Below are 17,582 nucleotides of genomic sequence, written 5' to 3'. Positions count from 1 at the left end.
TTGACATCCCTCCAGGGCGGGAGAGAGGGCGCTCCCCTAGTTTTACACCCAAGGAATGGAGGAACTAGAGTTGAGACTTAATGGAAAGAATTTGCCCTGTTGACACAGAGTATAGGGTGTCCCTGGCCCCAAACCCCTTACCCTGGAGGGAGGGGGAAAGGCTTAGTTCTGAATCACCACCATCGCGGAGTAAGAGATACCTGGAATCACCCCCACAGACTCCCCAAGGCTTAGAAACCTCAGAGTTCAGAAGGGACTTCCTCAGGGTCCCACATGATATGACCTTTGGAGAAAAAGCATAGAGTGTTAGAGAGAAAAGTTGTTTTCATCCTCGCTTTGCTTCTAGCTGGCTGTGTGACCTCAGGTAAGTCACTCACTTCTCCAGGCCATGGAGCCCTCAAAATAATGGGGTGGGAAGATCTCTAAGGCTCCTGAGCCCTCAGACACCATAACTGTCAGACTATGTGCCGGCATTGGGGATGCAGCTGTGTGCCCAGTCCCTGCCTGCCCTCCAGGAGCTTATGGCCTCAAGGGGAAGAACTGATAATCATGGAAATAATAAGTTACAATTATGATATGAATCAGAAGGAAAAGTGCAGGTGCTATGAGGGTGTTTAGGAAGTGGGTAGGGGGCCCTTGCACAGGAAGAAGATATTTCAATAAAAACAGCGACAAGCCTGTTGCCCACTCATTCATTCAACACACAGTTACCGAAGGCCTCCTCCAGAGCCCAGGGTGAGCAAAACGACAGTCTCTTCCCTCTGGAGCCCACCATCCAGTGGGGGAGACAGATATCAATGATAAAATCACAAATATGTACACATATGGCACATATACTGAAAAATATGACGGGGAGCAATGAGCGAGAATAAGAGGAAAAATGGGCTTAGGGGAGAGGGGGTCAAGGAAGCCCCTCCGAGAAAGCGATGGTCAGTCCATCAGTCAAGATCAGAAGTCTTTCAGTCGAGCCACGGGGAAAGCTGGCGGAGGCCCCTGGAGAGGGCGCACCTTCCTCCCCTACTCGCCTTGCCCTTAAGCACGCCCAGATCGGAGACCGAGCAGGGAATAGGGTTCCTGTCTCTGACACTCCCAACCCCACTGTGGGGCTCACCTGAGAGTCTCAGGTGCGCCTGGGGGGCGGAAAAGGAGGCGGAGGGAGGGATGGCGGCGGCAGGTGGTGCGCCCGGCCCGCACCAAGTTGGCCCACGCGGAGCGAGCGGCCCTGCAGCGGTATCTGGGCTCATCTCACTGCCCCGGAGCCCGGCAACTATTAATCTTGGTTGACGGTTTCTAATGTCCTAATTGGGAGGTGGGGATAGCGGCCCAGTCCGCCCTAAAGGTAGAAGCGGCTAATGGGCCTCTTCATCACCGCCAGGAGCGGGTCCCTGGCGAAGCGCGAGGGGCGCTGCAGCAGGTGAGACTCGGAGCTGGCGGCGGCGCTTAATGAAGCTGCCCTGGCTGGGGCGGACTGAGAGGCGAGCTCGGGAGAGGAAGGCGGTTCCAGGCGGAGAGGACGGTTCACCCACCCCCGCGCGGACAGCCTAGCTCGCGGGCTCACTTGGGCGCCTTTTACCTGAGAAGGCCTCCTGGGAGCGCAGCGCTGGGAGCAGGGGTTGGTGCCAGGTTAGACCTGCGTAGATATGGATCTTTTCAAAAGTGGCAGGAGTTGGGTAGGAGGGAACTGTCTGAAAACCCGGGTCGCCCTGCAATTAAGCGAGGGCCGGGCACGAGGTAGGCGCTCCCAAATGTTTGCTGACCTACAATGCCTGTGTGCCGGGGGGGGGGGGGGGGGGGGGGGGGGGGATATGCCAGGAGCAAGTGTGAATTCGCAGGCGTCCGGGACCTCAATGACTCCAGCGGCCCTGTCTTTTCGTAGCCGCGCCTCTTCCCCCTCTGTGACTCAGTTTCCCTTCTGGGGCGGGTTTGTGAGCTCCCAGCCCTCCAACTCTCAAGCTCATGCCCTCCTCCAGCACATGCTAGTGGGACCTCTTGGTAACGCAGTCCTCCCAATGCAGTCTCCCTCACCTCCCCGCCAGTCCTGGCCCAAACTGTCTGGGGGCGGGGGCTAGGGGGTGGCTGGGCCCAGCCAGCCGGTCAGCGCCGCTCCTCCGCCCTCCCCTGGGACACGCTGCGTCCTAGAGCCCAGGCTTCTCTTCGAGCTTCGCTGTCTCTCGCTCGCTGTCAGCCTCGCTCCCACCTCCTCCCCCCTCCAGCCGCATCAGAAATATATTGTAGCATTCTCACCTAATCCTGTTCAATTACAGCATAATAAAACACATAATAAAACCCTAATTCATTTTTCTCCCGCGGCCCCCATCTCCTGGCATCTTCTTGCTCGGGATTGAAAATTTGTCTTCATGTTTGTGGCACTGCAGTCCGGCGCCTCGGCATCTTTAATGTATGAGCGAGGGAGCTAGAGACCCGCCGGTTCTGCGGTCTTTGCGCAGGGAAGGCACCCGCCAGTCACCTGAGGATGCAGGCAGGAAACGAGGGAGAAGCATAGACTTGCGTGGGGCCCTAGCGGTGGCCACCCCCTCCCTTCCACGGGATGCGGGCTCAAAGGCCGCCAGATTTCCAGTGGCAGAGAGAGAGTACCTCCGTCCAGTCCAACAGACCCAGCGTGGCCTCCAGGGGGCGCAGTGCGGGGCAGATCTCTGGGAATGAAGTTTACTGAGACCCCGCTACCTGGTGCAGCCCAGCCCCAGATGCAGAGCAGAGCCAGGCAAGAAGGGGTCCCACTGTCCTCAGCATCCATTCTCTCCTTTGCTTCTGATCTGAGCCGGCCCGGCCAACACAGCTCTGGTTTCCAAAGTTACCACCACCATCCCCAGTCCCTAGGGACTCTCTACCACCCCCTGATCACATTGTAACAAACCTGGATCACTGAAACAAGGTTAGACTTCCCAGAAGGAATTATTAAGAATTCAATAAGAGGCCTACAGAAGCCCAGTACCTGGTGAGTTTACAGAGGGTAGGTCTGAGACCCAAACACAGCCCAGTGATATTCCCTCATTCCTTCATGGAACCATTTTAGCTTTTCAGTAGTTTGTTCACAGTACCTTAGGCCAAAAGAAAAACCTAACAGTTCCCTTTAAGTACTTTGGTCCGAACAACTTACTAAGCATTTACATCCTAACTCCTTTGTAGCTGTCGGAAAAACTAATACACATAAATTGGAAGAATAAAAGAATATTTTAATGTCATTCTTAACCTCGATTACTTACTAATGGAAGGTGTGCACCTGTTGGGCTTTGCATAATTTCTCAAAACTTGGAATTAGCTTGGACATTGCCACCCTCATTTCCTGTTCCACATTGACTTTTGTGTAGTTTTTGCTTTTTGTCACAGCGACCATCAAAAACCCAGTTTTGCAAAGACATCATTGAAAGTAATGTAGCACAATCTAATTTTGAAATTGTGAAGTAACTCGAGCTAGTAGTTTGTGCGTGTCCAACAGATGTTGAGGATTGCTGGATTTCCCTCGAAAACTTAAAATGTCCTGCAGCCGTCCTTTGAGTTCACTGTGGCACTCTGGGGTGCCTCAGTACACAGTTTGGAAACCGCAGATTTAGGGCTTCTGCCTGTTTTCTTTAAGCAACAATCCTCCTTAGTGGTCTTGGAAAGTTTAGGACAATTGAACAGAGGTCATCTGATTTGGCCAAAGGAAAAGAACTTGAATCTTACCCACAATTTGGGGGTCAGATATAATACAGCAGGAGAGTCTGACAGCCTGGGGGTTCACAGTTGGTAGCCAGCTTGCAGGAATGGGGCCCTGAAAGAAAATCACTAGCAGTGATGAGCAAGTCCAGCAGGATGAACCAGACTCAGCAGAAGGTTTGATATCATAAAAAGCAATGCTTCCAGGTATATTGTAGGGTGATGCTTAATCTTACACCACCACGTCCAGCACCACCCCCACCCCACTGTGCCTTGGTGCCCTGGAAAGGAGGTCATGAAAATGCAACTGTATCACCAGAGGCCCAAGCAACTCTACTGTGGGACTGCTCTATAAGAACTGGACAAAAAGAAGGTGAAGGTGTCTCCTTTCCAGTATGCCTTAAATGATGGCAGCTCAGTGCCAGCCCCAAGGAGCTGCAGCGGTGGAGGGTAGGTCAGCACCACAGGGAACTAACCTCCAAAGGAAAAAGGCATTGGCTTGTGCAGGGAAGCAGAGGGATAACAGAGTTGAAGACAGTGGCTCTGATTACATGTGAGACACTCTTTCCCTCACCCCCCTGCATTTAGGACTCCCAGAGAGACACAGAAGAGAGAGGGCTGAGTTCCTTCTCTTGCTGGCTGTCATATGTAGGGACATATCTAGGGACACGCTTCACTTTGCCTGGGGGACTTTTCAAGCCATACTGCCCCCAAGATTCTGATATGCCTCCCTGGGAGGATGTGCTCCCCCATCCTTTGGGCTGAAAATCACTAAAGCTGTGAGCCATTGTTTCTGTTGTGAATATGTCACTCTTTTAGGTTTATTGAGAAGTAAAACAAATCAAGAACCACAGTGCTAGTAACCTTACCTTGGACCAACATATGAGTGGAGTTTAGGGCACTTTTGGATTCCACATTCATTTATTCAGCAAACATGTATTGAGTACCTATTGTGGATCAGGCACTATTATAGGTGCTGTGGGCATATAAAAGTGAAGATATGAGTTGTTCCCTGAGTGTAGAGTTTCAGATGTGCAAGATGAAAAAGTTATGGAAATCTGTTTCACAACATTGTGAAATACTTAATACTACTGAACTGTACACTTAAACGTGGTTAAGATGGTCAATTTTATGTTATGTATTTTTTATCACAATAGAAAAAAGTGAAGATATGCTGCCTGTTCTCAGGGAGTCTTTCATTTAAACTGGAGAGAATCATCTGTTTAGGACCAATAATAATACATATTGTAGTAAATACTAATCAGGGGAATTCCCAGCTCACAACAAGTGCCCTTCTTTGGGAACAGCCCCCTACCACAGAGGTGGACCTGAAGTAATGATGCCCAGTGTCCTTGCAACTTGACCCTGACCTCTGGCCACCTCCTAAGGGTAGACAACTGATCTAAGCTGTACCAATTATTGCAACTTGAATGGAGAGATTAGAGACTGAAGCTGGTTGAAGCTGTTACCTTAATGGCAGTGCCCATAAACTCCAGTTGCCGAGGACCCCAGAGCTGCTCAGCTCCCTGCCTTTTCCAAGGCCGGGTTGGTTAGCTCCATCTCTGGTTCTGAGAGCTACCGCGGAATCCTTCCCATACATGCCGCTACTTACTGAAGCTAGCCACAATCATTCTCTGTTGCTTTCCACAAAATAACTTCAGTTAAAACCCGTACGTACGCGTGCTCCGCTGCAGCGGGCCAGGGTTTGGATCCCAGGATGCACACCCACACACCGCTTCTCCGACCATGCTGTGGCCACGTCCCATATAAAGTAGAGGAAGATGGGCACAGATGTTAGCCCAGGGCCAGTCTTGTCCTCAGCAAAAAGAGGAGGATTGGCAACAGATGTTAGCTCAGGGCTAATCTGCCTCACACACACACAAAAAAAAACCCACACCAGAAGTGCTCCTTCTGGGAAATAAAAGTTGTCAGTTGATTATTTGCTGGTGATAGGGGAGGGGAGGTCTTCAGTCAGAAAACAACATAGGTGGTTAATTGGTTAATTTATAGATTAACAACATAGTTAACATAGCAAACTCTTGCTCCATAAGCAAACACTTTAACCTGAAGGAGCTGCTGGTTGCTCCTTACAGGCACGGGGTTATTTCCTACTGGATGTATGGAGGTGAGGGGAGGACGAAGTTGTGTGTGTGGCCCAAGCTATGCAGAATTCCTCCCACATTCTTCTGGTCGTTATTCAGTTACAAAACTTCTCTGGTCTGAGAAGACTGGAAGGACGAAGCTAGAGGAGGCTGCGGCCTGAAGCTGAGGCTGCTGTTGTCCCTCTGGCAGTCTGAGATGGGACTGCCAGTGAGGAAAAAACATCTGTGTATAAAGGAAGAGAGACGAGAGCCGCCCAGGAAGCTCTCTTTTGGGGAAGGATCCAACTGGGTCAAGATTCCTCCACAATTCCTAGCGAAAGGACACCCCAGCATCTGAGATCACTGGATCACAGCAAGGTTCGGGGAGACTGACGAAGAGGGAATGGGGAGAGGTGCCTTAATAGACACCTGCGCTGTGCCCCTGCAGATGGGAAGGGACTTTGTTCACCCAACAGGCCATTTATACACAGCGCCGGGCACACAGCCACACTTAGCAGAGCTCAGTAAACGTTTTCTGAACTGCAGGATGCAAGGGCGTGGAGAGGCAGAGGGGGAGGATGGAGCAAGAGCCGCGGCCAAGAGCCTCGGAGGCCGCTGAAAAATATCTGGGCTTGGGACCCAGAAGGAGAGGCCTCGCGTGCATCCTCGAAAACCTCGCGCATTTCTGGGCAGGAAGTCAAAGGGGGAGGGTGGGGCGCTGGGGCGCTAGTCGGTTACTAAACTCGAAAAGAGGGTTGGCATGTGGCGGATTTAGAGGACCGAGGACGAGGACCAGGTCCGAGGTCACCGGGAAGCGGATCTGAAACGAAGGTTCTAGGCTCCGGTAGGGAAGGTGAACTGTAGTCCCGGGCTCAGCGCCAAAGCCGTTGCCCGGGTAACGGGAAGGAGGTGGAGCAGAGCCGAGCTGAGCTTTGACGGACAGGGCCACAGCAGGGGCGGAACTCTGCTTCTAGCTGGCTATGTCCCCCAGAGGGGTGTGGCTTACTTATGACTGGCAGGCCCCCGGGACCGGGCTGGTTTGAGACTGACAAGTTTGGGAGGAAATGGGGCTCCGCTCGACTCGTAGGGCACCGGACCCAGCGGGAACTAGGCTGGTCTGACTGGCATGAGGCCACAGGGCCGGAGATGAAGCTGGCCTAAACCACCTGTCCTTAAGATGCCGGCCTCATTAGTCCCAGCGACCCTAGAAAAGAGCAGGATATGCCCAGTTGGCCCCCTCCTCATGGCTGGGCTAAGCTAGGGCTCTATACCCAGGCCATTTTTTTCCTTAGAACGTGGGCCAGGAGAGAGGGAGGGTTGTGGTCTTTCTTATAATGGGCAGAGTGGGAGCTCTGGAGCAGATGAGGCCAGGCAAGGGGAAGAAGGCTGTGGAGGAAGGCCAAGGATGCTGATGCAGGCTCCCAGAAAAGGTTCCTGGCGTCTGAGCACTAGGAGGAAGAGAGGAGGCCCAAGAATGGGGCAGATTACTTTCCAGTGAGAAAAGTGCTATCTCTGCCCAAACGCTGACTTCTGAGGAAAATTCCAAGTATGTGGAGGCAATTTGGAAAACGTACCTGGCTAGAGAGCTTGTGAAGTTAGTCTAAACCTAACTTTTTTGCTTTGAGGAGCTGGTGTGGAATTAGGAAGGAAAGATGGCAGGAAAGCATTACTTCCAAATTGGCCCGTTGGCGCCCTGGCCAATCTTCTCTCTGATGTGGCTGAGTGTTATCTGCAGAGCACAGATAATTCTGTTATAAAATGTTCTTAATGATTTTGTTTTACAGAGATCCCTGCACCTCACTCCCCAAGTGGGTTTATTTTACATAGATTTCCCAGTAAAAGCACAAGCCCTGTTTTCAAGGGGCTTACCAAAGGCCAAAGCTATAACTGCAGAAAGAGGCTTCAAGAGTTGACCCAGGGCTCCAGTGGGCTTGATGGGAAGCACTGGTCCAGGTTGGCAGAACAGGGTGGACTTGAAACTGGTTATCTAAATGTCCCATATTTAATCAAGAATAGGAATCTTCGCTTATACTCCAGCTATAAAATCCTCATGGTTGGCAATTCCTCAGTGGCTTTAATAAAAGGTTTGTGTACACTTGTGGGCCTGTCAGTTCTGCTGGCCTGTAAACAAACTGGGCCCAAGGAGGAGATGCCTTGGAATGTCAAAGGGACTAGGAGAATGACCTCAGGTTTGGCTGGTGGCTGGAAGGGGAGGAAGAAGCATAGCACAGTGGCTTCAGAGTCACACAACTCAGCTTGAATCCTGGCTCCCTCACCTCCTAGTTGTGTAGCTATGGGCAACTTTCTTAATGTCTTTAAGCCTGTGTCTTTGCTAAGAATGGATACAACATGTCTGGCCTCACAGGGGTGGTTGTGAAGACCAAAAGATATAATGGACTTAAAGCACTTGCCTTCAGTAAGTCTGGCACCACACAGTAGGACTCAGTGAGCAGTAGCTGATGTCGCCCCCCTGCCCATACAGGTAAACTTCTACTTCCTAGGAGGAGTGTGTGAGTCCAGGCCAAGGCAGCAGGTTCACTTTCAGCCCTAAGGATTTCTCCCCACCACCTACTGTGAGAGCTTTGAGCTGAAAAAGGGAGATGAGGAGTACTTCCTGCAGGGAGTAGGGACTGGATTTTATTAGAGGTTTATTCATGTTTATTCTTTTGAATCTCCCAAAGCCAAGACTTAGGGCAGGAGAGCCAACTATAAGCTCTTTAATAGTGGCTCCCACCAGCTGCACACAGGCAGGAACTTTTGGCCTCATTTTTCCCAGAAAAAAAAAAAAGAGGTTACATAAGCAGGGAGGGAGTGGAGGGCCCTGGGGCGGGGGAAAGGGGTGTTAGCAAAGGGTCCCTGCCAGGCTTGTTCCCATGTTGTATCAGCTGGGGCGTGGAGGGCATGCTGGTGCCCTAACAACTTCTCTCTGATGGAGCGGGGCAGTCCTTAGCCTTCCTCTCTCCAGAGGCCTCCTTGGGGACCAGAGGCCACCACCCCATGTCAAATGCCTGAAGGAAACCAAGAAGCAGAGCCTGAGGAGTGTGATCAGCCCCCCTAGCAAAGAAGGAAATGAGGCCAGGACTCTATTTGCTGAGGAATAGAAGGTGGAGACATCTACATCCCCCCCTACTTTAATACTCAGGGTGCAGATGGAGGACTGATTTTCTAGTCTCAGAGCGCCCTCTGCTGGAGGCTGAGGCTCCCTACAGAAAGGGAGGGAAGAGACTAAGACCTGGACTCCGAGGGGAGAGAAGAGAAAGCTGTAGGCAGGAGGCTCTTCCTGGGTACTCAGGACATGAAATCAAGTGAAGTAGACAGGTTTTCAGTTTATTGAGTAACAATGGCATCATAGCTTTTATCACTGGTGGCGGTTGGGTGGGGGAACAGGAAAGTGTTCTTAGAGGATCCCACTGAGGCCTTCATCCGCCCCACCCACCCCTTCAACCAGAGGTCATGGGAGTTGGAGTCAAGGTCCAACTCCGCACTCTGTGAGTTTACCACCACATATTCCATCCCCAAGCCCACCTCCTCTTTGGACCAGGGTCCTTTGATGCCTGGGTTCTTCCTCCTCTTGGGAGTGGGGTGGGTGTGGGAGCAGGGCCAAGCCTCAAGAAAGAGAAGGAGCTAAGGTGGGAGTTCAGCTGAATGTCTAACAAGGGGCAATGGAACACAAAATTCTCAGTCTTCAGATTGTACACTTTGGGCCTAGTTGCCCTTGAGGGTGTCCTAGTTACACCCACTCAGATACCTGTGGAGTTTAAGCACCGTTCCCACAACTGTGTCCCTCTGTAAGAGGGTGCCATGGGAGCTCTTAAAGGGGAATGCTTGCTTTGTCTTCGTGGACTTTTGGTTGATGGAGGGGGTTGGGATTGTAGGTTTAGATTTGAGGTTATGATGTCAGAGTGGACCAAGAACTCCTAGGATTGTGCCTGAAGATGCCCACGTTGCAATGTGGGGAAGATGGGAAGACAGCAAGAGCAGTACAGGATACCAACACTCTGTTGTTCTGGTAGAGAAGAAGAGAGGAAATGATCTAGTCCAGGATGTGGGGTATGGCATAAGCCTCCTGCCTCCCTTATCCTGACATGTCTTCCTCTGCCAGCCCCGTTGCTGAGTCAGCTTTGGGAGCCAGGAAGCAGAAATCTGAAGTTTGGCCTGCTAGTGTCCCTCAGTCACTGTCCTGAGATTCTGGGGCTCCTCTGTGTCCAGAAGGGGTTAGATGCTGTCAGAAATGACTTGGCTGGTGGAACTGTTTAGGCAAGGAAGTCCTGTAGCCTGGCTGGCTGGCAAGTGGCAGGAGGCCGAGAAGGGAAGCCAGATATCAGGACGTCCCAGGACAGCATGTCTGCTCCTAGCTTCCAAGACAGCACGTACACGTGTTCACACACACACACACACACACACACACACACATCACATATGTATGTAAGTAGACACACAAGCTCAGGAGAAAGGAGAGAGGAGAGAAAAAGGTTTACGGGGGCACCTCTCGCAGCCTAATGGAATGGATGCTGGTCTCAACGGCCACTCCCCCACTAAGCCCTCTGCCCAGAATCAGGCAGACAGGCAAGTGGTAGGGATGGCAAGGCTCCACTGAAGCAGCAGCCCAAGGGGGTGAGGGAGAGGCCAGGGGCTGCCCCTCCCTCAAAGCCCCTTGTTGTAGTAAACCACTTCGATGCTGGGGTTTTGCTCACGGATCTGAGCTCTCAGCTCCGGCTCCAGCCTGCTCACATGTATGGAGCTGCAACAGAACACACAGGCAGGCTGAGTGTCCCCTGAACCCGACCCCCTCAGGCTAAGGGATCGCCATCCCTCCTCCTTCCAGGCTGAAGAATCTTCTCTTTCAACTGCCAGAAGTCCAGCTCTCTGTCATTCCCCAACCCCCAGAATAAGTCAAGTGCCTGCCAGGCCTCCTCCTGGAACACACTGAAGGAACTTAAGGTCAGCTGGTTCCAGAGAGGTGGAGACCAGCCAGAGCCCCAGCCCAGCCCGGGGCAGCACTTACCTTCTCTGGGGGAACAGGGCACAGCACAGGGGGGTGGCAAATACCAGGCTGGGGAGAGAAGAGTGTTGGAAGGGTTCGTGAAGCTTGATGTACAGGGTTCCCTCCCTGTACCCCACCCCATCTCTGGAGACAGCCCTTAGGTGTGGAGATTGATTAAAGCCAACTGACATTAGGTTCTGGCTGAGGAAAGAGCTTCCAGAACAGTGACCTGGAGCTCCATCGCCAGCGAGTGACAGAATCAGGAATTAAATGTGCATGAAACTTCTGGATGGTACCAAAAGATTTTTCCATGGTTTCCTCTTGTAGATGAAGTCTGGAACCCCTTCAACTAGACTCTTGACCTTCAAGGACAGGGATCACCCTAACACACCCAGTATTCTCTGCAGGTATCCAAGACCCCTACCAGCCGAATGTATGAATGAATGTGTATACAAACATCTTAAAAGCAGTAATAACCACCCACGTCCACCATGGAAAGGGCACTCCCACACACCCTCCTAACTCCCTGCACACTTACCAGAAGCCCACCAGTCCCACCTGCAGGGGCGCCCCCAGCCAGGGGCGGCGCTGTGGGGAGACAGAGACAATGGAATGGCATGTGTCCCCTGCCCCCTAACCCCCACCCCACTGTACCCACCATGGCTCTATACCACAGCCCTGCCTTTGAGCCTCTGATACACGGCCCTTTTCTTTCTCCCAAGCCCAGGACAGGGTTGGGACCTCCAGATCACCATCCTCCACTCCAGCCAGGCCTGTTTGCTGACACCCTCCCTAGTGTCCCCTCACCCATTCTCGCCTCTCAGAATTGGTTCCCATAGCACTCCCTGCCCCTTTCTCTTCCCTCACTTCCTCCAGGAGCGGCTTTCTTCAGGAAGCCTCGTCTAACCCTCCACTCACTTCCTCCTGCCCCACTGGCACGAATCTGTCCCTTTCCAAACACATGTCCTGCTCCGTACACCCTTCTTGATTCACTTCAGTCACAGGGACCACCATTCTGTTTCTCCAGTGTGCGCAGCTGGTGCTCAATAAATGTTTGTGAATAAATGATTGAATGAGTGAGCCAGGGCTTGTGTTCCTGTGCCTTGCTTCCCTGTCCTGTTTGTGCATGTGTGAGCCTGTGTGTCTGTGTCTGTGTGTCTGTCTCGCTGTTGTTAGTGGGTGACAGCATGAATGTCATATCAGGTGTGACTGTGATAGTCCATCCCTGTGTGTGTCAGAGGCGTCTGCAGTGACACCAGTTTCCTTCAGGACAGAAATCATTTTTCTCCTTCCCTTATCCTCTTCTCCTGCTCCCTCAGTGTTCCTTCACTCCAGCCTAATTCATTCTTGCTGAATGAATGAAGGTGGAGGGGGCAGCGCCAGGGTGGGGCAAACAGGTGGCAAGTCTTAGACTCAGGTCAGGCTGGAGAGAGGGCTAGGCACTGGTCACTTCTGCTCCCAGCCACTACCACTTCCAGGATGGGAGAGGTGAGTGACCTACCTTCAGGAAGTCTTTCTTCTCCAGAGCATCCATGATCACGGGGGGAATGGCTGAGGGGAGAGCAGGGCAGGGAGGGAGGCAGTGGAGTGAAAGTTGGGACCCAAAGGAAGGGAGAATCCCCCCACGGTCTTATGGCCCGCCTTAGAGAACCGCACCTCCCTTCTCTCAGAGCCTCCCGTGCCCCACCCCGCCACCCCCGCCTCACCCATGGCTGGAATCGCCATGCAGATTCTTGATACCACCACCTGGAAGATTCCCCGCTTAGCTGCGGCCACCGAGTGGCCAAGCCTCTGACCCGCCTCATCAGTGACCGGGATGCCCACCTGCAGCTCCCTGGGAAGCGAAGGGAGTAGGGGTCAGATCACAGGCCCCAAACCCCACCCCTGCAATGCCCTCATGGGCAGCTATTGGGGTTCTCTCAGACAGCCTAGATCCAAAGGCTGGTTCTCCCCACTCCAGGATCCTAGCATCAGACTGAGACTGGGCCAGCAGCTCATGTCCGGGGAGGGAGAGGACTGTCCCCACTCTGGGCTGGTCTACATGGCTGGATGGTGTGCCCAGATGCACCCTGGGCACACACACGCCAGGAGTCGGGGCCACTCACCTCTGCCTCATCAGAGGGATGTTGATGCAGTTGGCAGCTGCCACAGCTGCAAAGGGCACAAATCTGCTGACCAGCGGGGGCAGGTGCTGGGGGAGGAAAGAGGTCATTTAGCGGCCCTAAGGGCTATGGGGTGGTGGGGAACTCTGAGGAGACATGTGGGGAGGCTATAGGTCAGGTGGTGGGGTGATGGGGAAGAAGGAGGTGGATAAAGGGTGAATGGGGTTGCAGTGGAAGGGGGGGGGCATTTACCTTTGTGAGGGATTTGAGTCCCAGGGCCGTGGCCACAGCCCCAGTGGTGGCACTCACATAAGCTGTTCCCAGCTGCCTGTGGGTGGAAGAGGCAGGACACAAGGGGAGAGGTGAACAGTTCAGTATGTGGTTCTTTCTTTCAGGGACATGCCAAATCCTCAACACATGAGGCGTGGGAGGGTGGCCTTATTGCAGAGAAATACCTCCCAGGCTCCAGTGTAGACTTGTCTGGAAGCCCCAATCCCTCCCCTTGAAGAAGAGTGAGTCCCCAAAGGACACACGAGAGGAACCCATGCCCTCAGTTAGGCCAGGAAAGTGGGGAAGGGGGGCAGGCTGAGAGGAGGGCGCTGAGCCACTGGCTGCACGGGCCCTCTGAGAACAGGAGCAAAAGGGAGAGAGCAGTGCTGGGCAAGGAGGGGAGAAGCGTCCCTGGGGACGGGCTCTCACCTCACAGTGATGGGAGCGTCGCCACTGCGGTTGGAGTAGTTAACAACAGCATTGAAGGACTGATTCACCCACTGCCAGAACACCACAGTTGGGGTCTTCCTGAGGGAACAAGGACACTTACTTCTGCCTCCTCTACAATGTCCCTCATCCTTGGACCCAGATAATGAAACCCCAAAGGTTAATCCCAAACACTCAGGAGGGACCCAGTCAATGACCCAAGAACCTGCTCTGGTGACCCCTGCATGACCCTCCTCACTTACACAAACACAGCCACTGTCTCTGGGTTGGGAGGACCCCCCAGGGCTGAGTTCTGAGGAATGGAAGGGATTCTGACACAAGATCTCACCCACTCACTATTTTTTGCCCAAACTGGCCCAGAAAGGAAGCACCTAGTCATCAAGCCACACTCGGGCTAAGACAGAGCGCTCAGGGAGGGGACACCGGGACAGGACCTGCCTGTAGAAGGTGAGCATGCAGCCAGTGATGGTCATGTTCATGGGCACCTGAGCTGACATGCGGCCAATCAGGACCACCTTCTCCCCCGTGTCCGGATGGAAGGCAGAGTCATACACATACTTGGCCCTCCACAGCTTGTCCTCGGTGAGCCCTGGAGTCACCACGCCGGCCCTGCAGAGTTTGGCAGGGAGCAGACAGGCAATTCTAGAGGGCAGATCTGCCCTCCCAAGCCCTGCCCACTCAGCTCAGGGGAAGTCTGGGCAGAGGACCAGGCACTCTGGCCCCCAATCTTAGAATAAAGGGGCTCCTTGTCTCTGGGGGAGAGTCAAAGCTTCCCAGAAAGTGTGGGGGGGGGCCCTATTTCTATTTCCCTTCTAGCCACACAAAGAGGGGTGCCCTTCTGTTTCTGCCTAAGTGCTGCGTCATGGGTACTGGTGGTTTCCAATGGGTCAAAAATGGCTGAGGGCATTGCAAGGGTTTTTCCTCCTGGAGACAAAGGGGATGGCCTCCTACCTTGTTGAGACTCAATTTTGAGCCCCTCTGTCCTTGCAGAGGGTGGCCCAGCAATGGGATAGGTCTCTATAGAGGGTCTGTGAGGCACAGAGCAGCGCCCCCCCCATAACTATCAATGCCACACCCTAAAATCCTTTGGGTTAAAACTCTGTGCCACAGCTATCTGTGATTCCAGCAGACAGGGCCAGGGAGTGAGGGGACTGATGAGTAGGACAGGCTCACTCTCAAGCTTGGGGAGGCAGGTACAAAAGGTACTGTATTAATGGCAGGGAATGAGACCGTGGGGTACAGGGTCAGATGGGGTAGGGAGTCACCTGTAGTTCTGCACAATGTTCCGGGAAGCTTCCAGCTGTGCCCCAGACAGCAGCAGATTTCGGGGGTCGGTAACAGTGAAGAAGTGCCGGGCTCTGCCCAGGAATGTGCTTTGGTCCCAGCGAGGTTCTTGGATGTTGATATCTAAGGGCAATTCACCCATTTTCTGCAGAGCAGGGACCAGAGTGAGAGGACTCCAAGGAGGGGGTCCAAGGGCTCCACTTGGGGGAGAATTTGGTGGCCCTGCCCTGGTCCCTGGGCCTATTGCCAATCCCTTCTAGAGCTCAAAGTGACTCCAGATAGGTAAGCAAGGGTTGGGGGAGGAGCTGTTTTCTAGGCATTGTCTTGGCCCAGGCATCTGTAGCCACTGGGGGAGGGGGCGAGGAGAACAGAACCACAAAAATAGATCATCTTATGCTGTGGCCTGGTGCAGATTTTCATGAGTGAGGATTTATATGTGTGTCGTCGATGCATGAGCAGCACCTAATCCTATGCAGTTACTCTTGTGCTCTGTATGCACAAAAATGCATTCTATATGCATCACACATCTCTGTTCCTGTCAGCTTTAGGCCCCAGCTGCCTTGAGACCTAGATACAAACCCCTAAGGCTGTCTGGGAAGATAGTATACGCCATCCCACACCCCAGCCCCTGATTGGAGGAGAGCAAGATCTCATTGGCCTCTCTAGGGCTTATCTATTCCAGATCTCAAACAGGGGACTCTGATGCCAGCCGTGTGAGAGTGTGTGTGTGTGTGTGTGTGTTCATGGGCATGCACAAGACCCACCTTCCTCAACCCCCACTGAAGGCTCAAGGCTCTCCTTGTTCCCCAGCTGGGCAGGGCTGGCACAGACACTCATCTACCTCTCCCTGAGCTACCTGCTTCCAGAAAGGAGCAGGATTCAGTAAGTGCCCCCTCCAGCCAGCACAGAGAGCCTGGAGCAGCCATCTGGCTGCACTGGGCAAAATCCTACAGAATGACTAATCCTCTCCAACCACACTTCCTCCCTCACAGGCAGACACACCCTCCCTTCTCTCACACACTCACAATCACATACCCACACACAAAGACACCATCACACAGCCCTACATAGACATACAAACAGGGTGGACACGCCCTGCATACAGTGGCCCACAAAGACTTACTTGCACGCACAAACACACACACACAGCCCATATCCATCAGATGCAGACGCTTGAATGTGTGACCACTCAGAGCCCCACCCTGACATTCCTCCCCGCTACCAACTTCCTCTTATGTCCCTTGAACCTCCTTAGAGCCAAAGATGCTGAATGGGACAGGACAGAGAGCACCCTTCAAGGCAGGCCTCCCTCTCCGACTCCCAGCCCTCAACTCCCTACTCCCCTGACCCCCGAACCCGCCCGAACCCGCCCGGGGCAGCAGGACTCACGCGCTCCTGGGCTCCTGGGCTCCCGGCCTCTGCAGCTCTCAGATCTGCCTTCTTCTTCGCGCATCACCCCCGCCCTCCAACCCATCACGCGTAACGTCACGCGTGACGCTAACCAGCAGGAGGGGCGGGGGCTCCCCTGGCACGTCCGCCCGGTGTGCCCCGGATTGGCAGAGTCCGGGGGCGGCGGGTGTCGTTTGGGGCGACGCCCCCAGCCCCGGCTACTGGGACTCAGCCTCACGCTGCCTCCCAGAGCCAATAGGGGCTCAGGGATCAGTTCTGGCCGGATTCCCAGCGGGAGAGAGGAGGGGAGGAGCCGCGGGTGCTGCCCGCTTTGCTTGCAGTCCCCTGGCTGGCCTCGGGAGGCACCCGGCCTCTGCAGCAAGGGGTCTAGGTATCCAGGGCGAAGGCGGGCGGCGTGGAGAGGCTATCGCTCTGGTGGTGCGCTCGGAGGGACTCGAGTTACTTCCCGGCTTGTTTACTTGACGGCTACCTTGGCAGTGGCCTCCGCCTACTTGGCCCCCTGGGCGCCTATCCCGGTTCCCACAAGCTCCTCTCGCAGCACCTCGGCGTTCGCACCCCTTCACAGTCCCGTTTCCTCTTGCTTGTGCCCCTTCTATGTCCCCAGCCCTTTCCTCCTCCCCAGGCCCCTCCTTACTCGCCTCTGAAACCCCTAGCTCCTCTGGGTCCCCAGTTTCCTTGTGCTTCCAATCCCTACCTCTGCACCACAGACCCTAGCCCCAGTCCTTGCCCTGCGATGTGAAGGGACAGAAGGCTCCAGCAAGTGAATCAGAAAGAATCTTCCGCCCCCTAGTGTTCTGGGACCAACTGCCCCGCCCTGCGTCCTTTCCAGGACTGGCTGTCCACACACTTTCTGACATAGAAGGGGGATGCATGTGAAGAAGGCAAAGCTCAGCCACACAAACACTCACAACTCACCCAGTCACCGTACAGAGCACAGCTGCTGCACACCCAGACCCCAGTCCACGCTCCTGCCCACCGCAGGCTCAGGCCCGCTCTGCCCAGGTGACACTCCCTCACTGAGGCCTCAGGGGTGACCGCGGAGGTGTGGCAATTCCATGAGCCCTGGGAGCTGCCTTGGCCTGGAGAAGACGGGGTTCTGGGCTTTCCCTGCGCTGAGTTCGCGGGGCAGGGTGGGGCATCAGAACTCGAACTGTAGCGGATATAACTCAGCTGCCGCAGCCTAGGTGACAAACAGCTGTCCTGGGCGCCCAAGGGAGGTGGCAGGAGAGAGTGACTGGCGGCCTTCCCAGCCAATGGGAGCCCGGGGCTGCGCAGGCCAGCCCTGTTCCTGCAGCCTCGGCGGAGCGTGGGCGGGGTTCCCAGGCTTCTGCAGTCACTCGCGCCCGC

At 54.1% G+C, this 17,582-nt stretch overlaps 1 protein-coding gene across 3 annotated transcripts; it reads right to left on the bottom strand.

Moving 5' to 3' along the window:
* Positions 1 to 9,044: 9,044 nt before the first annotated feature.
* Positions 9,045 to 17,354, bottom strand: SFXN3 (sideroflexin 3). 3 transcript variants are annotated; one of them, XM_058543795.1, is made up of 11 exons: positions 17,151 to 17,354; positions 14,807 to 14,970; positions 13,976 to 14,150; positions 13,524 to 13,618; positions 13,077 to 13,152; positions 12,828 to 12,913; positions 12,429 to 12,556; positions 12,224 to 12,273; positions 11,261 to 11,310; positions 10,744 to 10,791; positions 9,045 to 10,479 (listed from the first exon to the last, which is right to left on the bottom strand). In XM_058543795.1, the coding sequence occupies exons 2-11, from the start codon at positions 14,965 to 14,967 to the stop codon at positions 10,383 to 10,385; spliced, it is 966 nt and encodes a 321-aa protein (XP_058399778.1). In that variant the 5' UTR covers positions 14,968 to 14,970; positions 17,151 to 17,354; the 3' UTR covers positions 9,045 to 10,382. The 3 variants fall into 3 exon arrangements, with proteins under 3 accessions (XP_058399778.1, XP_058399777.1, XP_058399779.1); XM_058543794.1 differs by lacking the exon at positions 17,151 to 17,354 and adding an exon at positions 16,215 to 16,785; XM_058543796.1 differs by lacking the exons at positions 13,976 to 14,150; positions 17,151 to 17,354 and adding an exon at positions 16,215 to 16,786 and having other exon boundaries at positions 13,524 to 13,622.
* Between the last annotated feature and the right edge of the window lie 228 nt (positions 17,355 to 17,582).

Source organism: Diceros bicornis, chromosome 6 (genome assembly GCF_020826845.1).
Source record: "Diceros bicornis minor isolate mBicDic1 chromosome 6, mDicBic1.mat.cur, whole genome shotgun sequence".
Taxonomy (NCBI): domain Eukaryota; kingdom Metazoa; phylum Chordata; class Mammalia; order Perissodactyla; family Rhinocerotidae; genus Diceros; species Diceros bicornis.
The sequence above is the reverse complement of the archived record's forward strand: the minus strand, read 5'-3'. Positions and strand labels throughout refer to the sequence as shown.

Bases quoted from the DNA above. Each gene is read 5' to 3' on its own strand.
- SFXN3 (XM_058543795.1), bottom strand. From the start codon at position 14,967: ATGGGTGAATTGCCCTTAGATATCAACATCCAAGAACCTCGCTGGGAC. The intron at 12,557-12,827 runs GTGAGTGGCCCC...TTCGCTTCCCAG, and splicing joins ATCCCTCTGATGAGGCAGAG to GGAGCTGCAGGTGGGCATCC. The intron at 10,480-10,743 runs GTAAGTGCTGCC...GTTCTGTTGCAG, and splicing joins GCCCTGTTCCCCCAGAGAAG to CTCCATACATGTGAGCAGGC.